General features: G+C 41.6%; 1 protein-coding gene across 1 annotated transcript in view; it reads right to left on the bottom strand.

Annotated features, from left to right (window-relative positions):
* Positions 1-18,514, bottom strand: part of TMTC2 (transmembrane O-mannosyltransferase targeting cadherins 2) — a 242,120-nt gene extending 223,606 nt beyond the window's left edge. The window contains exon 1 of the mRNA XM_030238179.2: positions 18,350-18,514. Within this exon, the coding sequence (XP_030094039.1) occupies positions 18,350-18,432 (83 nt within the window). The 5' untranslated portion in view covers positions 18,433-18,514. The remainder of the gene's footprint in view (positions 1-18,349) is intronic.
* Between the last annotated feature and the right edge of the window lie 478 nt (positions 18,515-18,992).

Genomic DNA, 18,992 nt, shown 5'->3' with positions numbered 1-18,992 from the left:
GCTTAATCTCCTTGAAAATAGAACATTATTGCCACATGAATGTAAGACAGTTAACCAAAACAAGTGATAAAACCATTATGAAATGTACTAGCATTCCTGAATGCTCACTATAATTTTTGGGTTTTTTTTTTTTTGGCTTTTACATAAAATAGGTCATGTTATTGCCTTCTGAATTTTGCCATTATCTGCCTACCATTTGAATTGTTTTCACAGCATTACCTTGAGCTTTGGTTGGAGCAGCACTTCCAGGGTACAAGAAAACTTCGTCTGCAGTTGCTACTGGCTCACCTGTGCAAGCATGCTGCTGCCACACCATGTGCAGACCAGTTCTGCCACTAAGCACAAGACCAATCTCACCATGCACAGAACAAAAATGCATTATAAGAAATGCTGTATCAGCTAAAGGTGAACACAGGCCATAGCCATTAACACTTCTAAAGCATTCCTCTTACCTAAGAAAATGGCATATTAAAAAAAAAATGGCAACAGCACAAAAATCTCAGTATTTTCTTCCTGGTTTAAGATGAGAGAGGGAGATATACAATCAAGCTAATGGGGATGGGGAATACTATTGCTGTTCTATTTTTCATGGTAAATTGATAGGTCTAATTATATAATGCATTTCTAGCAAGATCATGCCAACATTAAACATCAAGCAGTACACAGGGAACTACAAGAAAACTCATAAAGCTTCACTTATTGCTCTTGAGACCATTCACCAAACATTTCAGTAAAACTCCACACTGAACTGGTCTCTGAATACATTAGTTGTGGCTACATCTCCAATTTCAGACCACAAGTCTTGGAAGCCTGGGAATATAATGTGTCTTTACAAATAATTTTTTCTTTAACGTAAAAATTAAGTTTTCTTTTGTCCTTGAAGCTAATACATCATAGGAAAGAAAGTAAGTCCAAAAAGAGAGAGAAAAGCCTATCTACCTGGAATTAAAGATGTGTCTACTATAACAATAACCTAAGCTAACAGGGCAAAGGAAACTTGTTTAATTCAGAAGAATAAATCTTATTAATGGGGTAATAAATGAATGCCACATGCTGTGCAGTGCCACATTTGGCACTCACAGCCAGTTCTCATGTTGGGAGGGATTTGAAAACTTTTTCAGTATGAAGTATACAAAGCACAAGGCACAGGGCCATTTTTCGAGAGTTTTCCACAGCTTTATATTGACTATTTCTTCATACACATAGCCCTAAAAATAGTCTTGTCTCTGATGATAGCTCAGCTTGGACTTCCATCCAAACCACTATTGCTAAGACGAGGTTAAAGCCTCACGCTTCATTAGCCACACAGCAGCCTTGGCAAGGGCCAGCTCAAAGCAGCAGTGCTCTGCATCATCACCGTCTGTCCCAAACTAGGAATTAGTGTGAGGAATAGCCAAAAAAGGCAGTCACAAAACTGTAGCTTCTCTAGCAATCAAGCTTTTGCACAGCATCAGCTAAGTCTCTGTCTTCAGTCACATTGTTTTATCCATTTTCCTTTCCCAAAAAATTTATCCCTTTTTTAGGCCATATTGTGTCTTTCTTCTTGAATGGGCCTAAATTAAGTCATTGTTCATTTCTCCTACTTTGGTTCCAGCATCTGTTTTCTGTATTTGACTTAACAGCTTTCTATTGTAGGAAAGAAGAGGAGAAAACCACCCAGGGAGACAGAGAGAACAGGTTAGAAGGGCAAGATGAAAACACATGAAAGGCAGGAGTGAAATCCCCAGAGACCTTTCTGGTCTCTGGCTTCCCTGGTACCCTCTGACCAGATTATCAGCACTGATTGCTTACCCTCACTTAGCCTACTAACAGTCATCCCTTCAGACCTGCTGACCATGCTGATGGCATGATCGATCTTAGGCTGTTTCCATCAAGCAAACAGGCTTAAGCAGTTTGACCCAGCCTGGCTTCCAACAACAGGAACAGCTGAGATTGCCAAAGCCTAGGGATAATGGCTCTCAGCAAAGGCAGCAGCACTCACACTCAGAGCAATTCTTCTCACAGCTTGTGTACTGGGTTTGGATCTTTTGCATCTCACACACCTAAGAGCCAACAAGGTCTGTATCTCCTTTCACCTTTTCTCCTGTCTTCTGTCTTGCCTTTTCCTTTCACCAGACCTCCCCTATTTGACACCCTAATGTTTAGATGACTCTTGCACACTACTTAGTCTCTAAGACACAGGACCACTGCCTCTTTTCCATGCATTGCTCTCCTCATACTTTTCAGTTCAAAACTCTTTGGGGCAGAAAATCTCAAGAGCTCCTGAAAGCCCCCTAAGGTATTGCTTCCTACACAGTTGGATAAAGTAACTGAAGTGAATGAAATTGCATCAGTATCTTATCAGACTGAAACAAAAATGCTTTAAACCTTAAAAAAAAAAAATCAACAAAGACTGAGTAAGAAGTACAGAAGTATTTGCCCCAGTCATCTTCTGTGCACACAATGGCCAAAGAGTTTGGTACCAGTGCCAAACCTTCTACTTGCCTTGCTGCTTTATTTCTTTGCCTTCTTGCCCACTACACCAAGTCCCCCCTCTCTATTCCCAACAACAGCTGGATTGCACAAACAGCAGGACAACACAGCTGGGATAGTCCTTCTCTATTCTCCAAACACATAAACACTATTGGAGACACATATAGCCTCCAACTTGGGGAAGAGACAAGGTTCTACACTCACCTGTGAGGAGAGGGAGAGCAAAGACAAGGAAACTGCAGCCTGGGTCTGATCTCACCAAGGAGGTCATGTTCCTCCCATCACTGGCATTCAATGCCATGCACACAGAGAAAAACAGCCTGAGCATGCCAAAATGAGGTCACTCAGAACAATGAATGGTAACTATTATTTTCCTAAGACCTCAACATTTCTCTCTTTATGCAAGTTCATTGTACAATAGAGAAGGGTGAGCTTAAATGAGAATTAGGCTGCAGCTTTTTAGTATGCCCCAGGTAAAACAAGTGAGCATGCACAAAGGGCACCTGATAATATTATCTGCACATGCACTATTGTGTAACCGTTTCCATAGGCACAAAGGACTGTCAAGCTGCCATAAGACTGCATGCTAATTGCTTTGTGAGCGTTAGGAAATGTAAATTAGGACTCCCTCAAAAACCTGGAAAATTGCACTTATCTAAATCTCACAGGATTATAAGAGGGCAGTCATTCAATAATATTTCTCAAAAAGAAACGTAAAGTTAGGCTCTAGGAAGATGTTCTGCACAAAGAGATGGATCTGGTGGTGTACATAGCAGTTGTTTTGCTGCACATGCCGCTCCAAATCAAATTTGCAAACTGGTGAAACATCTGGAGGGGAGAGCCTCAGATGGTGAGAACAATCACAATTATGGTAATACCCACAGCATTTCTTTACCAAGTGTGATGTAAAATTAAGTAGTTAATATACATGATGATTGAAACAGTTGACACAATTCTCAAATGCTGCATGACTCCTACAACTGAAAGGACAAGGTGTGGGGGCTGCCTTGTAATTTCTATTTTATCTTCCTTCTTCCAAAACAAAGTCTCCTGCTACCAAGTTTTCCTGAATAATGAAACATAATAATGATACTTACATGTATTTGTGCCAAAAAATAGAAAATAAAAACATATTACAAGCACATCCCATAAACATTTTCACTGCTTCATTATTTAGAACCAATCATTTTATGAATTGCAGTTATTTATGATGTTTTATGTACTGCATTTGTTTATGCACAAAATGGTTCCCTACTTCCTCACTGTGGCTCTTCATAGTTCAGCAGCAAAACAGGTCAGACTTCAAACTGTGTCGCAAGGGTCTTATTCTCATAGCCTTGCAGGCCCTCTCTCCTGCAAACACTCAGCCATGTGTTTAACTTTATGTATGCAAGTAGTCTCACTGAACTCATTCATGAAATTCTAGCCTTATTGAAATTGCCACAGGTTTTACCATTGATACCATTTAGACCCAGATTTCATCTAATGGGACTATTTTACATCTGAAAAGCTGAACACATGTCCAAGTGTTTGTAAAACTGAAGTCCCAACAGCAAAGACAAGGCATGCTCTGCCATTTTATCTCTTATTAGCATGTCAGATCTGCAAAATTATTTGCTTTATTTTTGATTTTAACTAAGTTAGGACAAAATAAACACATCTTCACTAAAGCAGATTATTAAGTTATATTTATCCTTCTTTTTGAATATTACTAAGCAAGTCATCCTCTCCAATCTGCAGGAAATAGTTAATGCATAATTAACTATTTCCTGTAAAAATGCATAATTAACTTATTTAAATTAAATAATTAATTTCCAATGCATAATTAACTATTTCTCCGCACAAACACTAACCTTGCTTAGCAGAAGAGTTCACTTGTTCATTTGTACTTCAAAAAAGTATAAATTTTGGCAGCTACATGAATAACAGCTAAAAAGGTGTAGTCTTCTTTCTTTAATCAGAACAGCAGCAATATTCAACCAATCTAAATTGAATACATCAAAGTTTAGTAAGTTTCTGAAGCAAAACAAATACAATTTCTGCATTTGCTTCCTCATTTAGTTTCATTTTAAAAATGTGGATTGTGTTAGCTGACCCAAGCTGGTTTTTTGAATTGAAAAAAAAAGAAAACCCAAATATTGAAAAGTCAGAAGAGATCCTTTACTGCAGAAAGTAAAAATTTAGCAGTTCCTGATGCAATTCAGAACGATTACTAAAGAAACAAGAACCCTCTAAACACAAAACTAACAACTTGCTTTTTCTGATTACCATACTAGTTACTGTATTTATAAGCTCAGAAACTCCCAAGGGCATAACTGGATAATAATTTAATCACTGTTGGAAAAGTCACTTTACTTTATCCATGACCTGTGCTGCTGGTGCAGATGTAAGACAGCAGGCAAGAAGACAGATAGGATGAAAAATTATGTCTTTTATTTTTTGTGTATGTGTGTATATATACATATATATATATATATATATAGTTAGATGTACAATTAAGTATGCATATTAAATGCAACCATCTTGTTATGAAAAGGGTTCTTTTGCATTTTACAACACAAAATACACCACAACAAGAAGTCTTCCTCGAGCACTTATTCTACAAGTGTGCTGACTTAGTCTTGGGAAAGCACTAACTGGTACAACTTCAGATTCATTCTTAGAATTAGCACAGTATCTGCTCTGCCTTAACAGGATCAGTCTCTACTACTGCACAGATTTTATATAGGATTTCAGCCCAAGAAAAATGAGGATGGAAAACAAACACTCTCCACTAATACAGCATACAGAAGTACATAAAGTAAAATATTGTAAATTTCCATACTCTACACACAGATGTTTCCCCACGATTTCTTGTCTTGCAAAAAGGATGCAAAATAAAGTGCTCACAGTGCCCCTGTTCAAGCAAAAACCTTCAGCCATCATTCCCACTATGCCACACAAAGAACAGCTGCCCTTAAATCCTCAACCACACTAAGATCCAGTGCAATTTGTATTTTGAAGCAGAATTGTTTCAGTTCCACTAGACAAGAAGGACTTATAGACAGACTGAGGCACAGGCATTAATAAAATAACTCTTTATTCTGGAATCCTGTAATCTTTCGCATGCTTACATTTACCTGTGTCTTAGTTATTTATTTTTATGCTTTAGAGTCATTTTACTTATTCAGAAAAGAGTACCCAAACATTAGGATTCAGTAGTAAGAAACTGAAGTTTAAATCTTTTTGCTGTAAAATAAATTCCTGTGCTTTTTTTCATCATTAACAATTAGCGAGCAAGGCCCCACCGCAAACTGAAACCCCCTGCCTATAGCAAGCTACAACACAGAGAACAACAAAATCTACAAATTTCAGTCTGCAAGATGTTCAGAACAAGCCAAGCACAGAGCCAAACTGATAAAATTGAAATAGCACCAACTAGTGCCTAACAGGGGGGTACCTTGCTCCAAGCTACTGCATCCGAGCCTTTCAAGACATGTATGGTACTTATCACCATGGTACCTGCAGATCTGTACTATCCATATTCCTGCTTTGAGAAGCCTTCTTCTCCAACACTATTGTCAAGCAGCACCAAGATCCAGAGCTGCAAAGGGGAGCAAGCTTTTTTTCCTGCAAAACTAGTTTATTTCTGTACACATCAAGCCAACAGCTGAGAATTACAATAGGGCTAACACTTAGTGATAAATGGACAAAACACTACAGGTATTCCTATACAGTCTGTATTTTTATCATTTTTTCAAGACGAAAATACCAAATATTACTAATTATTAGAATGGCAAGCTAGCAGACTAGGTATATGGCACACAAATAGGTGAAAGTCAATATTCCTTAACGCCTTTCTTATTTGTTGGATTCTTCCCTCACCTCACAACACACTTGGCCAGGCCCTAAATGAGGTGGCCCTCAATTCTTCTCAGACAGGATTGCTCATATTGAAAACATTTAGGAAAAAAAAAATGGAAGAACTGACTGTCTCCTAGAGGAGAAGAGTCTCCTGAAAATTCTTACAGGTTTACTGATGTCAACATATAAACATCACCTTTTCCATTAATATCCTATTTTCTTTTGTAATGTGCTACAAGCAGGCTCTAAATTCCAGAAAACCAGCTAGCTTCCTTGCTCACTGGACATCCAATCCTTCCTTTTGCTTTAACCCTGTATTAGTCAGGAACAAAACTCCAGTTACTCGACTTCATCAGGTCGAGTAATCCCAGGTTCCATTCAGAACACATACAAACCTACCCATTCAACATTAAACAGAACTGATTAGTAGGACTTTCACAGGATTGCGACTTCTGGGAGGGACCTCTGGAGGTCATCTAGTCCAAGACCCACCACACTCCATCCAAATAAAGCAGGTTCAATTGGAGCACGTTGCACAGGATTGTGTCCAGATGGGTTTTAATTACCTCTAGAGAAGGAGACTCTCCACATCTCTTCTTGTCTTTTAATTAAAGCAAGTACAGTGCTGCAGCAAAGCACACTCCAGAGAAACCAAAACTGCTCTAGGTAAGCAGCATCTCGACACCTCATAGTTCCTGATAAAAGGGAAATCATATAAAACAAGTTCTTTTCTTAAAGCCCAAGACATCATTTCAAAATAGCCAGACACCCTTATGAAGGCTTGAACCATCCAGCACAACAGACAGTCAAAGATGTGGCTTCAGCTGCCACAAGTTTGTCATCATAATGAGCAGGAACAGGGAGGGAAGAAGCCAAGCAGTGGGAGATTAGTGACCTGCAGCATCACTCAGGGCCCATCCTGACACACAGCCCCAGGCTCATTTGGGTGCAGCAGGCACTCCTCTGAGGCTTCACCTGCCAGCCACACTCCATAAGCCACATCACCACAACCATCTCCAGAGCAGGAGCTGCTTTCAACAGCCAGGCAGAGCAGGAATGTGTCTGCAGCAAACAGCAGCCCAGACAGAACTCCCAAGGGATCCAGCTTGGCTTTGTCGTTTTTACCATGAGTGCAACGTGAGGAACCATTGTCTTTGTGGCCTTTCCCCATTGTCAAGTCTTTCATCTTCTGGATAAAAGTGTATTTTGAGAACTCTCCAGAAGCGTGATGTTTATTAAAGAGAAATACTAACATTTTTAACAAGCCAAGTGATTTACATGCAGGAGATGAGTAATGTACTGTGAAATGGAATAGAACATATAACTACATCTTTTCACAAAAATAGAAAATTTATTCAAGTACACTGGTGTTACAAAGAAGCTACAAAGAACTGTGCTACAAAATAAGAGCTGCTAGACACAAAAATGCCATTTGATTAAACTTTTTCATTATGCTTAGTACATTTTCTTTCAGCAAGCTTTATTTATACAGCCATGCAGCATTTAAATTATTTTTTTGGCACTGGAACCTTAATTCAGACCAAAGTGATTTAAAAAACCTACGTTTTCTTCTCCTTTAATTGTAAAAATGTAAGACATCAGAAGTTTAATTATAAATAATTGATTAAAAAAAGGAAACCTTTCTTCTGCAACTAATGTTAATTTTGCCAGAGCAACACTCTTTTCTTTCTTAAAAAAAACCAAAATAAAACAACCCCCACAGACAAAATGACCTTTAAAAGTTTCCTCAAGTACAACTGAAACTGTTTGAAGAAAATGAAACACATACACTAAAAATTCATGGGATTTATTACAAGGAAATTCTTGTTATAATTCAAGATTTTGCAGTAAGGAAATACATAGATAGAAGCATACCATGCTGAGAAGTATTTTCCCATGAGCTGTAGAGTGTTTCTTTTTGGCATAGGAGCTGGAAGAAAGCCTGGAAAGCCAAAGAAAGGATAGCAGAACGGAAGCAACCTTGCTAGAGACTCACAAACCAAACTTCCAGACCAGAAATTATTCCAGAGAGTTGCCCAGGATGATTCACCAACTAAATACTGGCACCAAAAATGTCAGATGGGCCAATACAGAGAGGCTTAGTACAGGATATAAATATTCTTATCATTTTAGCGATACCTAGAGTGCTGATGTAAAATACATAAAATAAGGTTTGTTAAGATCCTGCCTCACATAATTTCTTCATCTAATTTCTGCATCTTCTTATTAAAATATTACAACAATCAACATTTTTGCTACTACTAAGTAGTAATATCAAATAAATACAGTATCAAATACAAGAGAAGGTATGACAGCACCTGCAGTGTCACATAACTGTTGGAAATGAAAGGATAAAACAAGTCACAGTGTTCCTTCCATTTTCCTTTATTTGACAAGAAAAAAAAATCCTTTTATAAAAGCATATGAAGCATGAAAAAAAGAGTATAGTGCAGAAGGTTCATAACCTACAGAACAACATCTGCAAGTTCCACCCACAGAGTCACACTCAACACAATATGGGCTCCTACTTCACTAAGGGAAATCCACAGTGTTATTTGGAGATAGGAAACTTAGGAAAGTTACTCTAATGGCCAGAAGTGACTGCAGGCATCTCATCTGAATTTCCAACTGGATCTAATCCTCTTCTCAAAGTAGCCCAGTACAAGTCCCCTCAAACAAAGGAGCCAGCCAAGCATAACTGATTCTGACCCAGGAAAGCTGACAGGCTGTGAAATGAAACCAAGAAGATTCCAATGTTTCCAAAGTGCTACAATATCACAAAGACTTTTAAAAATACCAACAGGATCAGCCTGCAGAGGAGAAACTACTAAACAACCTATAAAGGCATAGGCACTGTGTGCTTCAAAAGGAAGACTTTTAAATGCATTATTTAAAGTGCTCCTTTGCACATTGGGCAGCAAGAACCTCCCATGTCTTTTCAAAGGTCCACCACTGAAAACACACTCTGAAAACAATATCAAACTATACACACAGAAAAGACTTGGAGAAACCAAAATTAAAGTCACAGAAGTGGCAGACTTTTGAAATTAATTCCCACTTCAAGATTTCATGTGAGGGATTGAAACAAATCAGTCCTTAAAAAAAAAAAAAAAAAAACAAAAAAAATCAAATTATCCTGGATTAAGAATTCCAGTTCTTCCCAGTGTGCCTCCAAGATATTGGTTATCACTTTATAATTCAATTAATAGCATGTTTCAGTGCAGAGTGTCTACTAAAACCCTGTCACATGTATAGGATATAATATAGATATACCCTATAGATATATTGATATAGTAAAGAACTTCAACTCGACAACTCACAACCTCACTTAGAGCAGGTTGAACCCTAAGCACGCTATAAAACACCTCTGGGAAACACCCTGGGGTAAAATGCAGGCACAGGAATTACCACAAGATACACGGCTCCAAAAGCAGCCACACACTGAATATTTACAATTTAAATGACAATGGGACAGACCTCCTCTGCCTGCCTTCTAGAGGCAACTTCAGCACACGGCAATCTTTTCTACACACAAGCTGGTTTCCTCCTGAAGTCTTTCATCTCCTATTGGAATCTGGATGAAGACATATCAAGGGGCTCTTGGAGCATAATAAATGCATGCAGTTTTGTGCTGGTTGGCTGGATTTCAGGGCTTGGTTTTAACTGATATTCCACAACAAAGGGCTTGGCTGACCCCTATCTACAGACAGGTTTTTATTTTCCTTAATTCTTAAAGATCTTTACAATGGACAACATCCAGTGACTCAGGGTTTTTTCCTCTTCCCCCTGCTAAGTAATTATGTCACCTTAAAACTGCTTCAAACATCAACTTTAGGAAACTATTTTCAGTGGAAGAGTCTTCCTTAGTGCTTTATTCATACACTGGGACTCCATGCTGGCTTTTTTAGTATCAAAGTAAATAGCCATCACCAGCTTCAATAGTTGCTGAGAAAATATAAAAGCTATTTTAAAAAGCATCAACTGAGAAATATTCCTGCATAGAAATTAGAGGCTGCAAAGGATGCTGCAAAGGCCCTCCTGATACATCCTGACACTGGAAACCCACACACTTAGCCAAGCACTGCCTCCTAAATAAAAGTACATGATTCACAGAGAGCCATACAACTTTGAGCTACATTCCCTTGTATCAGAGGGAGAGAAAAATTTTAGACAAGCAGTTAACTCAAATTATACTTAGAGCAGGCAGCCAAGCAATTGGAAACACTATGTACAGAAATTAAATGCTATCTCTAAGCTGGGGCTGCAGATAAACGCTCGTGGTATAACTTTTAGTTAGGTACTTGAGAGTGTTCAGAGACTGGTTTCCCACCTAAGCACTGAGTACAGGTCATTCTACAGCAATGATGTGGAAGTGGCACACTGGAGTCTGGTTCCTGGGGCCAGCTTCCAATTATTAACTGCTATATGTAAAAAGCCATAGAGGTGAGAAGACTGGACAGAAATCATGGGAGGGCATTGGCTGCTGTTGAGTGGGTTTGTTTCCATGACAATTTTGGTCACTGAATAGTGACCCTGTTTCAAGAGTTCAAGTCTTTTTTAGGATTTAAGTATGCAAATTACCAAGTTGCATGAAAATAGCATACAGGCACTGGCAGGGACTTCACAGCAATAGTTCTGCTACCAATTACTGCGTTGTTCCCCTGAACGAGAATTGGACTGGCCAACTAAAGCATGTAGGAGCTAAAAATCATACAATCCTCTCATTAGCAAAACAGCCCAGGGTAACATTAAATTCAGAAACACCCATCCTGGACACAGGATGCTAAATTCAGAAAAATGTGTCCTCCCTTGAAACCCAGGTCAGAGGTCAGGGCAGGGCTTCTGGGGTCTACTGACAAGTTGGTGAATAATAAAAGATTTCGCAGACCAGTCCAGTCATCTAGAAGCAATGGTTTGTACCATCATATAGAAAATCCCTGTTCAGTCATCTGTCAGTCTCTGGCCTGCCAGGCCAGCTGGGACTGGGAATGCTGCTGAAGCCAATGTGCTTAAATCCTGGAGAGAAGGAAATGATCTGAGGCAGTCAACAGTGACCCCCATGAATATATTAAGGAGCCTTTGTGGCAGACTAATAGCAAACCTGTCTAGCTCTGTTGGAAGAAAGATGCTATAAAAGACAGGGTCTCAAATTTTAGCATACAATAGAATTCTGCTATCTAATATAGTGATAGTATATATACCCACAGTGTTTTTACAGATTACACTGATTCTTAACATTGAAGCATTGATATAGGCCACTTAAATAAACCACTGGACAAAAAAAAAATCAGAATAATTAAGATACAAAAGACAAAAAAATCTCATGCTGAAAGCACAATATTTCCAGTAAAATAAAAAGCAATTAAAAAGATGAAGAGGTAAAGGAAATAAAGGACATGAAGACAGTAAACGAGTACTATTTACCTCCAACTGAAACTTGCCACTATTCTTGAAAAATTTCCTCATGAAGCCACTAGGACAATGAAGGCTAACAGAGTAATTCACAGTGTCCTAGGAAATACAAGGATTAGTATTCAAGGAAGCCACTTTTACTTTTTCTCACTTTGGAAGCTTAACAAGGCAAGCTTAAGGAGACCAGGAATGGTCAGTGAAGCATCAACAAGGAACCTGCCCCAGTTACAGAGGCTGGGTCACAAAATTTTATTGCCTTCAAACAGTTTGATTTAGCAATTTTCTTTTTCCTTGAAGTAAAACAGAGAGTGAGAGATAACTTGATCCTTGGCTGCTGCCCCAGTGATCCAGCTTGTTTCTTTGTTTCACAATCAGCTGTCACAGACAAACAGCAGCACCCCTGTGCTAGCCTGAAGCATCCTCTGAAGACAGAGCCAAGTGCATGCTGCTGCCTTTGGAGATGTCTGTCATAAGCCATTCACAGGTTCACAAAATATTTCAATTGTCCTGCAGTAACAAACTGAGCAGCAGTGTTGACATGTTAAGTAATATTTAGGATGCTATTCCAAAGAAACACTTTCCTCTGACTCTTCGAGTTTCATTCATCAACAGGCTTTGAGGAAAAATGGTTTAGTATGGAGCTCTGCAAAGGGTGAAACTGGGAAAGAAATTGCAAAATTGACACCCTTTTACTAGGGAGGTACTGCCTGTACAAAAAATAACACATCTTAACTCTGGATGACCAACCTGAGACAGGATAAGCACCTGATATAGCAGATGTGAAATGAAATCCTACTGCCATCCTGACTTAACCAGCCTGCCCACAGAACAAGCTCCCACTCAAAAGGATCATAAGGAGAGTTTATATCATCAGTCACCCCAAGTAGAAAAGCAGAAGGAGTCAAAGGTTGCCAAGGCCTAAGGCAAACAATAGGCTTCCACAATCAAGAGAAATTTCAAAATTTATTTTAAAACTTTCAGCATAAGGTTCAGGTCTCCAAATAAAATGTTTCCACCTTTCAAACAACTATTTCAGACAAAAATTAGAGTTAAAAGAACAGAGAAGGAAATGGGCACTTTAAAAAGGCTTCTTTTCCAAAAAGCAGACAGTTGTCCCAAAATCTGAGTAAAAACTATAAAATATCCAGAATTTTTTTTTAATCAAACATAAAAGGAACAGATTTCACTTCTACATAAGTAACAATAACATTAAGCATCTCTTTCTTCAGATTTAGTCTGTTTCTCCAGCTTTTTTTTTGGAGCAACTCTCACCACAGGTTGCCAGCAGTCTTGCATCAGTTTCAGCATCAAATATTTCATCTGAAGAAACAAACTACATAAACAAACAGCAAAGTCTGATTCAGTCAACTTCACAGAAAAAAAGAATAAAAGAAAGAAACAAATCTAGCAGCAAACAACAAGGGAAGGGCAAACTTCCAGATGAGGGAAGCAAAGGAGCTCTAATTCATCACTCTTGCAGCTATCAGATGGTTAACAAATTGAGATGAGATACTTCTGAGCCTTTCAGCGACTTTCGCTCTGGCAAACTGAAAGGATTCAGAAGTGCAGCTGGAATACATATGGGAGATGTTGGAGAAAGTTGATCATTTGAATTTGTAACTCCATTGTGTGCTGGAAGAACTTCCTGCAGATGAGGCGCATCCCGTCAGCGACTCAGGGAGACTCTCCGTCTGCTAACAGGCATGAATTTATCCTCTGAACCAGCTACCAGAAGTGACATGCTTTATGTTAGTGTTACATATGCAACAAGAATCTTAAAATAAAGCCAGTGGGGACATAATTTCTTTTTTGCTTTCTATAATCTCTATACTACAGCATCTTAAATGGAAAAAAACAAAAACTAAAACAAACCACCCACTGATATTTTGATGAAACTAAGATTTCATATTTGGATCAAAGTGTTTCATTCAACGTATTTTTTATGCAGAAACCATTTTAAAATGAAAAGCCAATTACATATTTAGATTATGCTCAGCATTTCAAAAAGAACTGGTATTAACAAAATATTATTGTGCTGGGTTCATCCCATTAGACAATCAGTTACCAGTTCACTTGGTTCATACTCAGCTACAACACAAACTCAACTACAAACCTTTACTACACATGCTAAGTTACTCAAGCATCTTTTCCAAGTTACCTTTACTCCTTTATGAATATGTTAAAACTCCTGTTTCAGATAAAAATTATCTTTATAGAGGTTTGAAATTAGCATGCAGAAGATGGAACAGAGGGGACAAAGGGAAAACACTACAGAGAAAGCACACAAGTCCCTGTCTCCCCATCACCAATCTCACTCCTGGAATTCAGAGGATTGCTGCTACCTGTAAATTGGAGCTGCTAAAAGCTACTGGAGAGATGTACTCAGAGCTGAAAAATTGAGAGGACAACAAAAAAGGGCCATAAAAATCACAAATGTAAATTAATAATCAAATATACACACACAACAAGGAGACAGATGGCAAGTAATTTTCCCCAGTGCACTTACACTTGTTCTTCTAGTGCACGTATTTGGGTCACTTGCTAGATTAAATCTCATGTGGCAGACCCAACAGAGGTACTGTCAAATGGGTATGGGCTCAGCCTGTTTTAAAATGATGCAAGTCTGACACTACAGGGTGAAAACATTTAACAGGATTTTTGCAATGCAGTCTGGAATATTGCCCAGCAACTTTGAAACAGGGCTGATGGATATTTTCTACCATCAGCAAGGCTGCCCCATTCAGGCCTGCTAAATAAAATGCAGTGTAAACTAGAGAAAGTTGGTCTGTGCTACCAAATTTCATGGAAGAGCCCTACACAGACAGAGAAAAATCTGTACGCATTTTCCAGAACACTGATTTTGACAATGTGTCACTGAGACAATACATCACTCAAGGTTAAAGCTTCCTACCATACACCCCCTAAAATATGCATTTCTTTTGAGATTTAGAAGAAAGGACCACCTCAGCAGATGAGCTGCTTTTGCCATGTTTACTGTAACAATGCATGACCTTGGATACACAGAGCACTAAATCTCCCCTCCCCAGCCATAAACTGACAGTGACAGTGGCCTGTCCTAGTCAGGACAGGCCACATGAAGGATGACAGCTTCAGCGTCAGGCACCAGCAGGTCAAACTGCCAGGTGGGCTGGTGGTGCCTAAATGGCAGGCAAAAATGGTCATGCCTATGTGTAAGGCTAATTGTAGCAATGGGTCTCCCTCCTGCGACACTGGTAGATACTAGCATGAAACACAAACTGTGAGTGCAGAGATTAGTCGTGTCATCATCCCCCCCCCAATCTGGCAAGAAGCTGGATTTAAGACAGTGCAAGAAGCAGTATCTTCAAACACATCTGCAGAATGGAAATTGAATTTTTCTCTACCCTGTTACCAGTTTCAAGATTTTGCTTAACAATAAATAAACCTTTACTAACAAGCAATGTGAGCTACTGTGGGATTAAGTATTCCCACCCCCCCCTTTCTTCATTCATCTCCTGTTTTGGTTTACTATTTACCACATTCAGCTTCAAATAAATAAGTAAAAAGAAGGGAAAAATACATCTATTTGCTCCTAGCTGAACAATGAAATTTTGAGGTGGGGAGGTGAAACTCTCAGTAATAATCTACACACGTAACAAGGAAATATCACAGCTGTCTGTAAGAATTACACTGGCAGGGACAAGGGTGACAAAAGCTTGTGTTTTCTAGGTCTACACCTACAGAACAACAAAAAAAAGAAAACAAAACAAGCAACAACACTGGCATTTATGTTTAGAAACTGACTAGAAATTGACAAGTGACACTTTCATTCAAGGTAATCAATAGGTCAACTGCTCAAAAATATTGGGATTGCATTGATTATGTGCAATATATCTGCTTAGTCCGAAAGAAACGAGTTAAGCAGTTTAAGGACAAAAAGCAAGAACATGTACATTTGTTCACTTAACTTCCTCAGGCTTAAAATTCATGCTATTTCAGTTTAAGTGGGTAAAGGGTGAGAAACAAAATATTGAATCCTTTGGTACAGAGTCAAAGCCCAGACTACAAGCAAGTTTGTTATATCACTCACTGTCCATAGAGTCTTTAGTTTGGTGCCGTGCTGCTGCTAAAATATTATATCTTACCATTGGAAAATTGATTTTGCTATAAGAAGTTTTATGATGCCACTTAATCTTGCCCAACCTACATTAAAAAATACAGAAAGCAATTACAGACACCCTTTATGTAGTAAGTTTGATCACTATATTAAAAAGCGAACAGTTGATGTAATTTCAATATAATAGCAAAGGAAGTAGAATAAAAACCATGGCGATATGCTGCCTTCCTGAAACAAGGCATTGCTGGTTCTCAGCTTTAATACACAATCTTGGTTCAGTTCAAGTTAGTAGCATGATCCATCTCCTGCATGGAGGGCTGTGTCCTGCAGCTCCAGCATCGACCTCCTTTTCTACTGTTACGTTTCAAGCCAGCTCCTGCAGGGCAGCAAGATCCTGTGATTACAGTTAAAAGAATACTTGGGGTCTGAGCCTGCCTCTTTGAATAGATAACCCTTTCTAGTTCAACAATTACTAGCACAAAACAGCCTTTTCTGCCTTGTCCCTTCCAGTGCTGCAATTGAAAAACATCCTAATTAGATGACCCCATATACAGATTTGCCATTAACTGGCTTTTACACCACTCTAGTCAATGCCTAAATCTTAGCTACAATGATGAGGAGTACTTTATTTAGTTAGGAGGTAAACACATGAACAAAGCAATCTTTTAGAATACCTTTTAAACAGTGTGAGATTAGTACTAGCAAAATCTGTGTGTGATTATATTTTCCACACTTTCAGAGATGACACTCAAATACCACTTTTTTCTAACTGCATTAAAGCACACTCAGGCAAGATCAAGAGTAACCTTGACCTCCACATCAACAGCACCAGAAAGTACTTCGTACTGCTTTCCATGCCTAGTCCATTTGAACTGGCCTGCAGGACAGGCTTTTAAGCTTGTGCTTGAACAACCCAGTTTTTGCCCAAACATTGCAATATATGCTATGTAGGGTTATGTAAATATTCCACAACTCCTGCAGTTCTTAACTATAATAAGTGGGTTTAAAATAGCATCACTGTATCAAAATATTCACTTCTTCCTATTGATCCAACTCAGACTTCACATTTCAGGGCAACAGCAGACTTTTCTCTTTTACTGTTTATGAATGAAGCTTCAAAACTTTTAAATAGGTTTAAGAAAAATCACTTAGAAAATTGGAAGACTCACAGAAACCTAAAACCACTTAATTGCTCACAAGGCTTCAAGTACATGTAAATGACCTGGAGGGCTGAAGCCTGAATTGCCACATTCTGCAGCCAACTCTGTTCCCAGCTAAGAGACCTATACCAGGACTAATACTTGGCATTTGCTTCCAGTATAATAGGTTTAATAGTAGCAAGCCTTGAAAACAGGGGGGGAGTATTCTGGAAGCGGTGACAGATCTTAAACACGGCAGGTGCACTGTAATACCGCTTAAGGGAGGAAAATTCCAAGTTTAGTAACTAATTACTGCAGGACAGGCAGGTTATTTTCCAAGGCAAATGCCTAATCAAAGACGCATCTGACCCTTTCGCATCCCAGCAGCGCACCGGGAAGTTCAACTCATCATCCTGATGAGGCACATCCCTCATCCCACCTCGCCGTGCCTCCTCCCGTTTCCTCCTCTCACACCAAAGGCTCCAAGGCACCAACCCTGCCTGATAGCTGCTCAGGGAGCGCGCTGGCACCGTGAACCTGAGCCGTGCCGAAAGACCCTCCGCTCACACACCAGCCCAGGGGCACTTCTCGCTCCCTCCCCCCGCTCCCAGCCGCACAGGCAGTCCCGCACGCGTGGCCAGCTGCCGGCTCCCGCAGGATTCCAGCCGCGCCTCCGGGATGGGATGGGACGGGGCCGGGAGAGCCGCGCCGGGCCGGGCCGAGCCCCCTACCCACCCGCCCCGGGGCAGACGGTCTCCGGCCTTAGAGGAGAGAGGCTGATGAAACGCTGTCAAAGTCAATCCCGGCTCACTTTTTGGATGGTTTAATTCCAATGGAGCATGAATCACCCCAGGACGGTTAATAAGTTTAGCCAGGCGTGCTGTTCTCCCTAACAATACATTATAATTATGCATCTGTTTTAAATGCGATCAGATTAAGTCACCGGAAAAGGCACAAATCGGAATTTCCCCCGACTAAGAACAGCGCCTTTCCGCAGCTCCGGCGGGCAGGTAAGGCCAGGAGAGGAGCAGGTGGGCAGCCCAAGCCAGCCCAGCGGCGCTCCCGGCCGCCCGGGCTCCGCTCCCCGCGGGCGCTCAGCGCAGCCCGGCAGCGCACGGCAACTTCCCGCGGGCGCTCGGTCCCGGCGGAGCGAGGGACCGGGACGGGAGGCGGCCGGGCATCCCGCATGAGGCACCAGCCCAGGAAATGCCAACTTGGATCGGCGGGTCCCCTCCTGCTGCGTGGGGCTGGAGCGGACCGAGTCCGAGCCGACAAAGCTCCGGGACCCTCCGGCGCCGCCCCGGGCACCAGGAGGGGGGCGGCCGAAGCTCTGCTCCCGACAGGTGAGCAACCCCAGCCCGCCCACCCCCGTCGCTCCCCGCCCTACCTGTCATCGTAGCAGAAGTCGGCGCTCAGGGTGTTGAGGTACAGGGCAAGCCCCAGGGCGCTGCTCAACAACTCCGCGATCATTTCTCCGCCTGCCTCCGCTGCCGCCTCTCGCACCGGGGCAGCCTCCTGCCCTGCCCGGCCTCCCGCGCCTGCCCCTCGCGCCCCCCGGCACCGCGGGGCGCCGCTCCGCGCTCCGCCGGCGGCCACAGCCTGACGGCGTTCCCCGCTCCGCCGCCCCTACCCCATGGCAGCGGGGCTATCGGCGGCGACAGCGCAGCTGGGCTCCGCGGAGCGGGACTGAGCGGAACGGGACTGAGCGGAGCGGGGCGCGGCTCCGGCTCCCGCCTTCCTCCCCCGGCGCTGCCGCAGCTCCGTTCCCCGCCCGCGCCCCCCTCGCTGCCGAGCCGGGCGCCGCCGCCGAGGCTCTGGGAGCGCCCGCGTGGGGCGCCCCGGGCTCCCACCGCGCCTGCGTGCGGGCCCGCCCCGCGCCGCCCCTCCGTGCCCGCCCCGCCCCGCCCCGCCCCGCCCCGCGCGCCGGCGGCTGAGCCGGCCCCGCGCCCGCTCCGACCCCTCAGGCTCCGGCTGGGCCTGGGCTGCGCCGTGTCCCGCTGCCAGCTGGGCACAGTCCGCCTTATTTTCCT

The sequence above is a fragment of the Serinus canaria genome, chromosome 1A (assembly GCF_022539315.1).
Source record: "Serinus canaria isolate serCan28SL12 chromosome 1A, serCan2020, whole genome shotgun sequence".
Lineage (NCBI taxonomy): Eukaryota > Metazoa > Chordata > Aves > Passeriformes > Fringillidae > Serinus > Serinus canaria.
The sequence above is the reverse complement of the archived record's forward strand: the minus strand, read 5'-3'. Positions and strand labels throughout refer to the sequence as shown.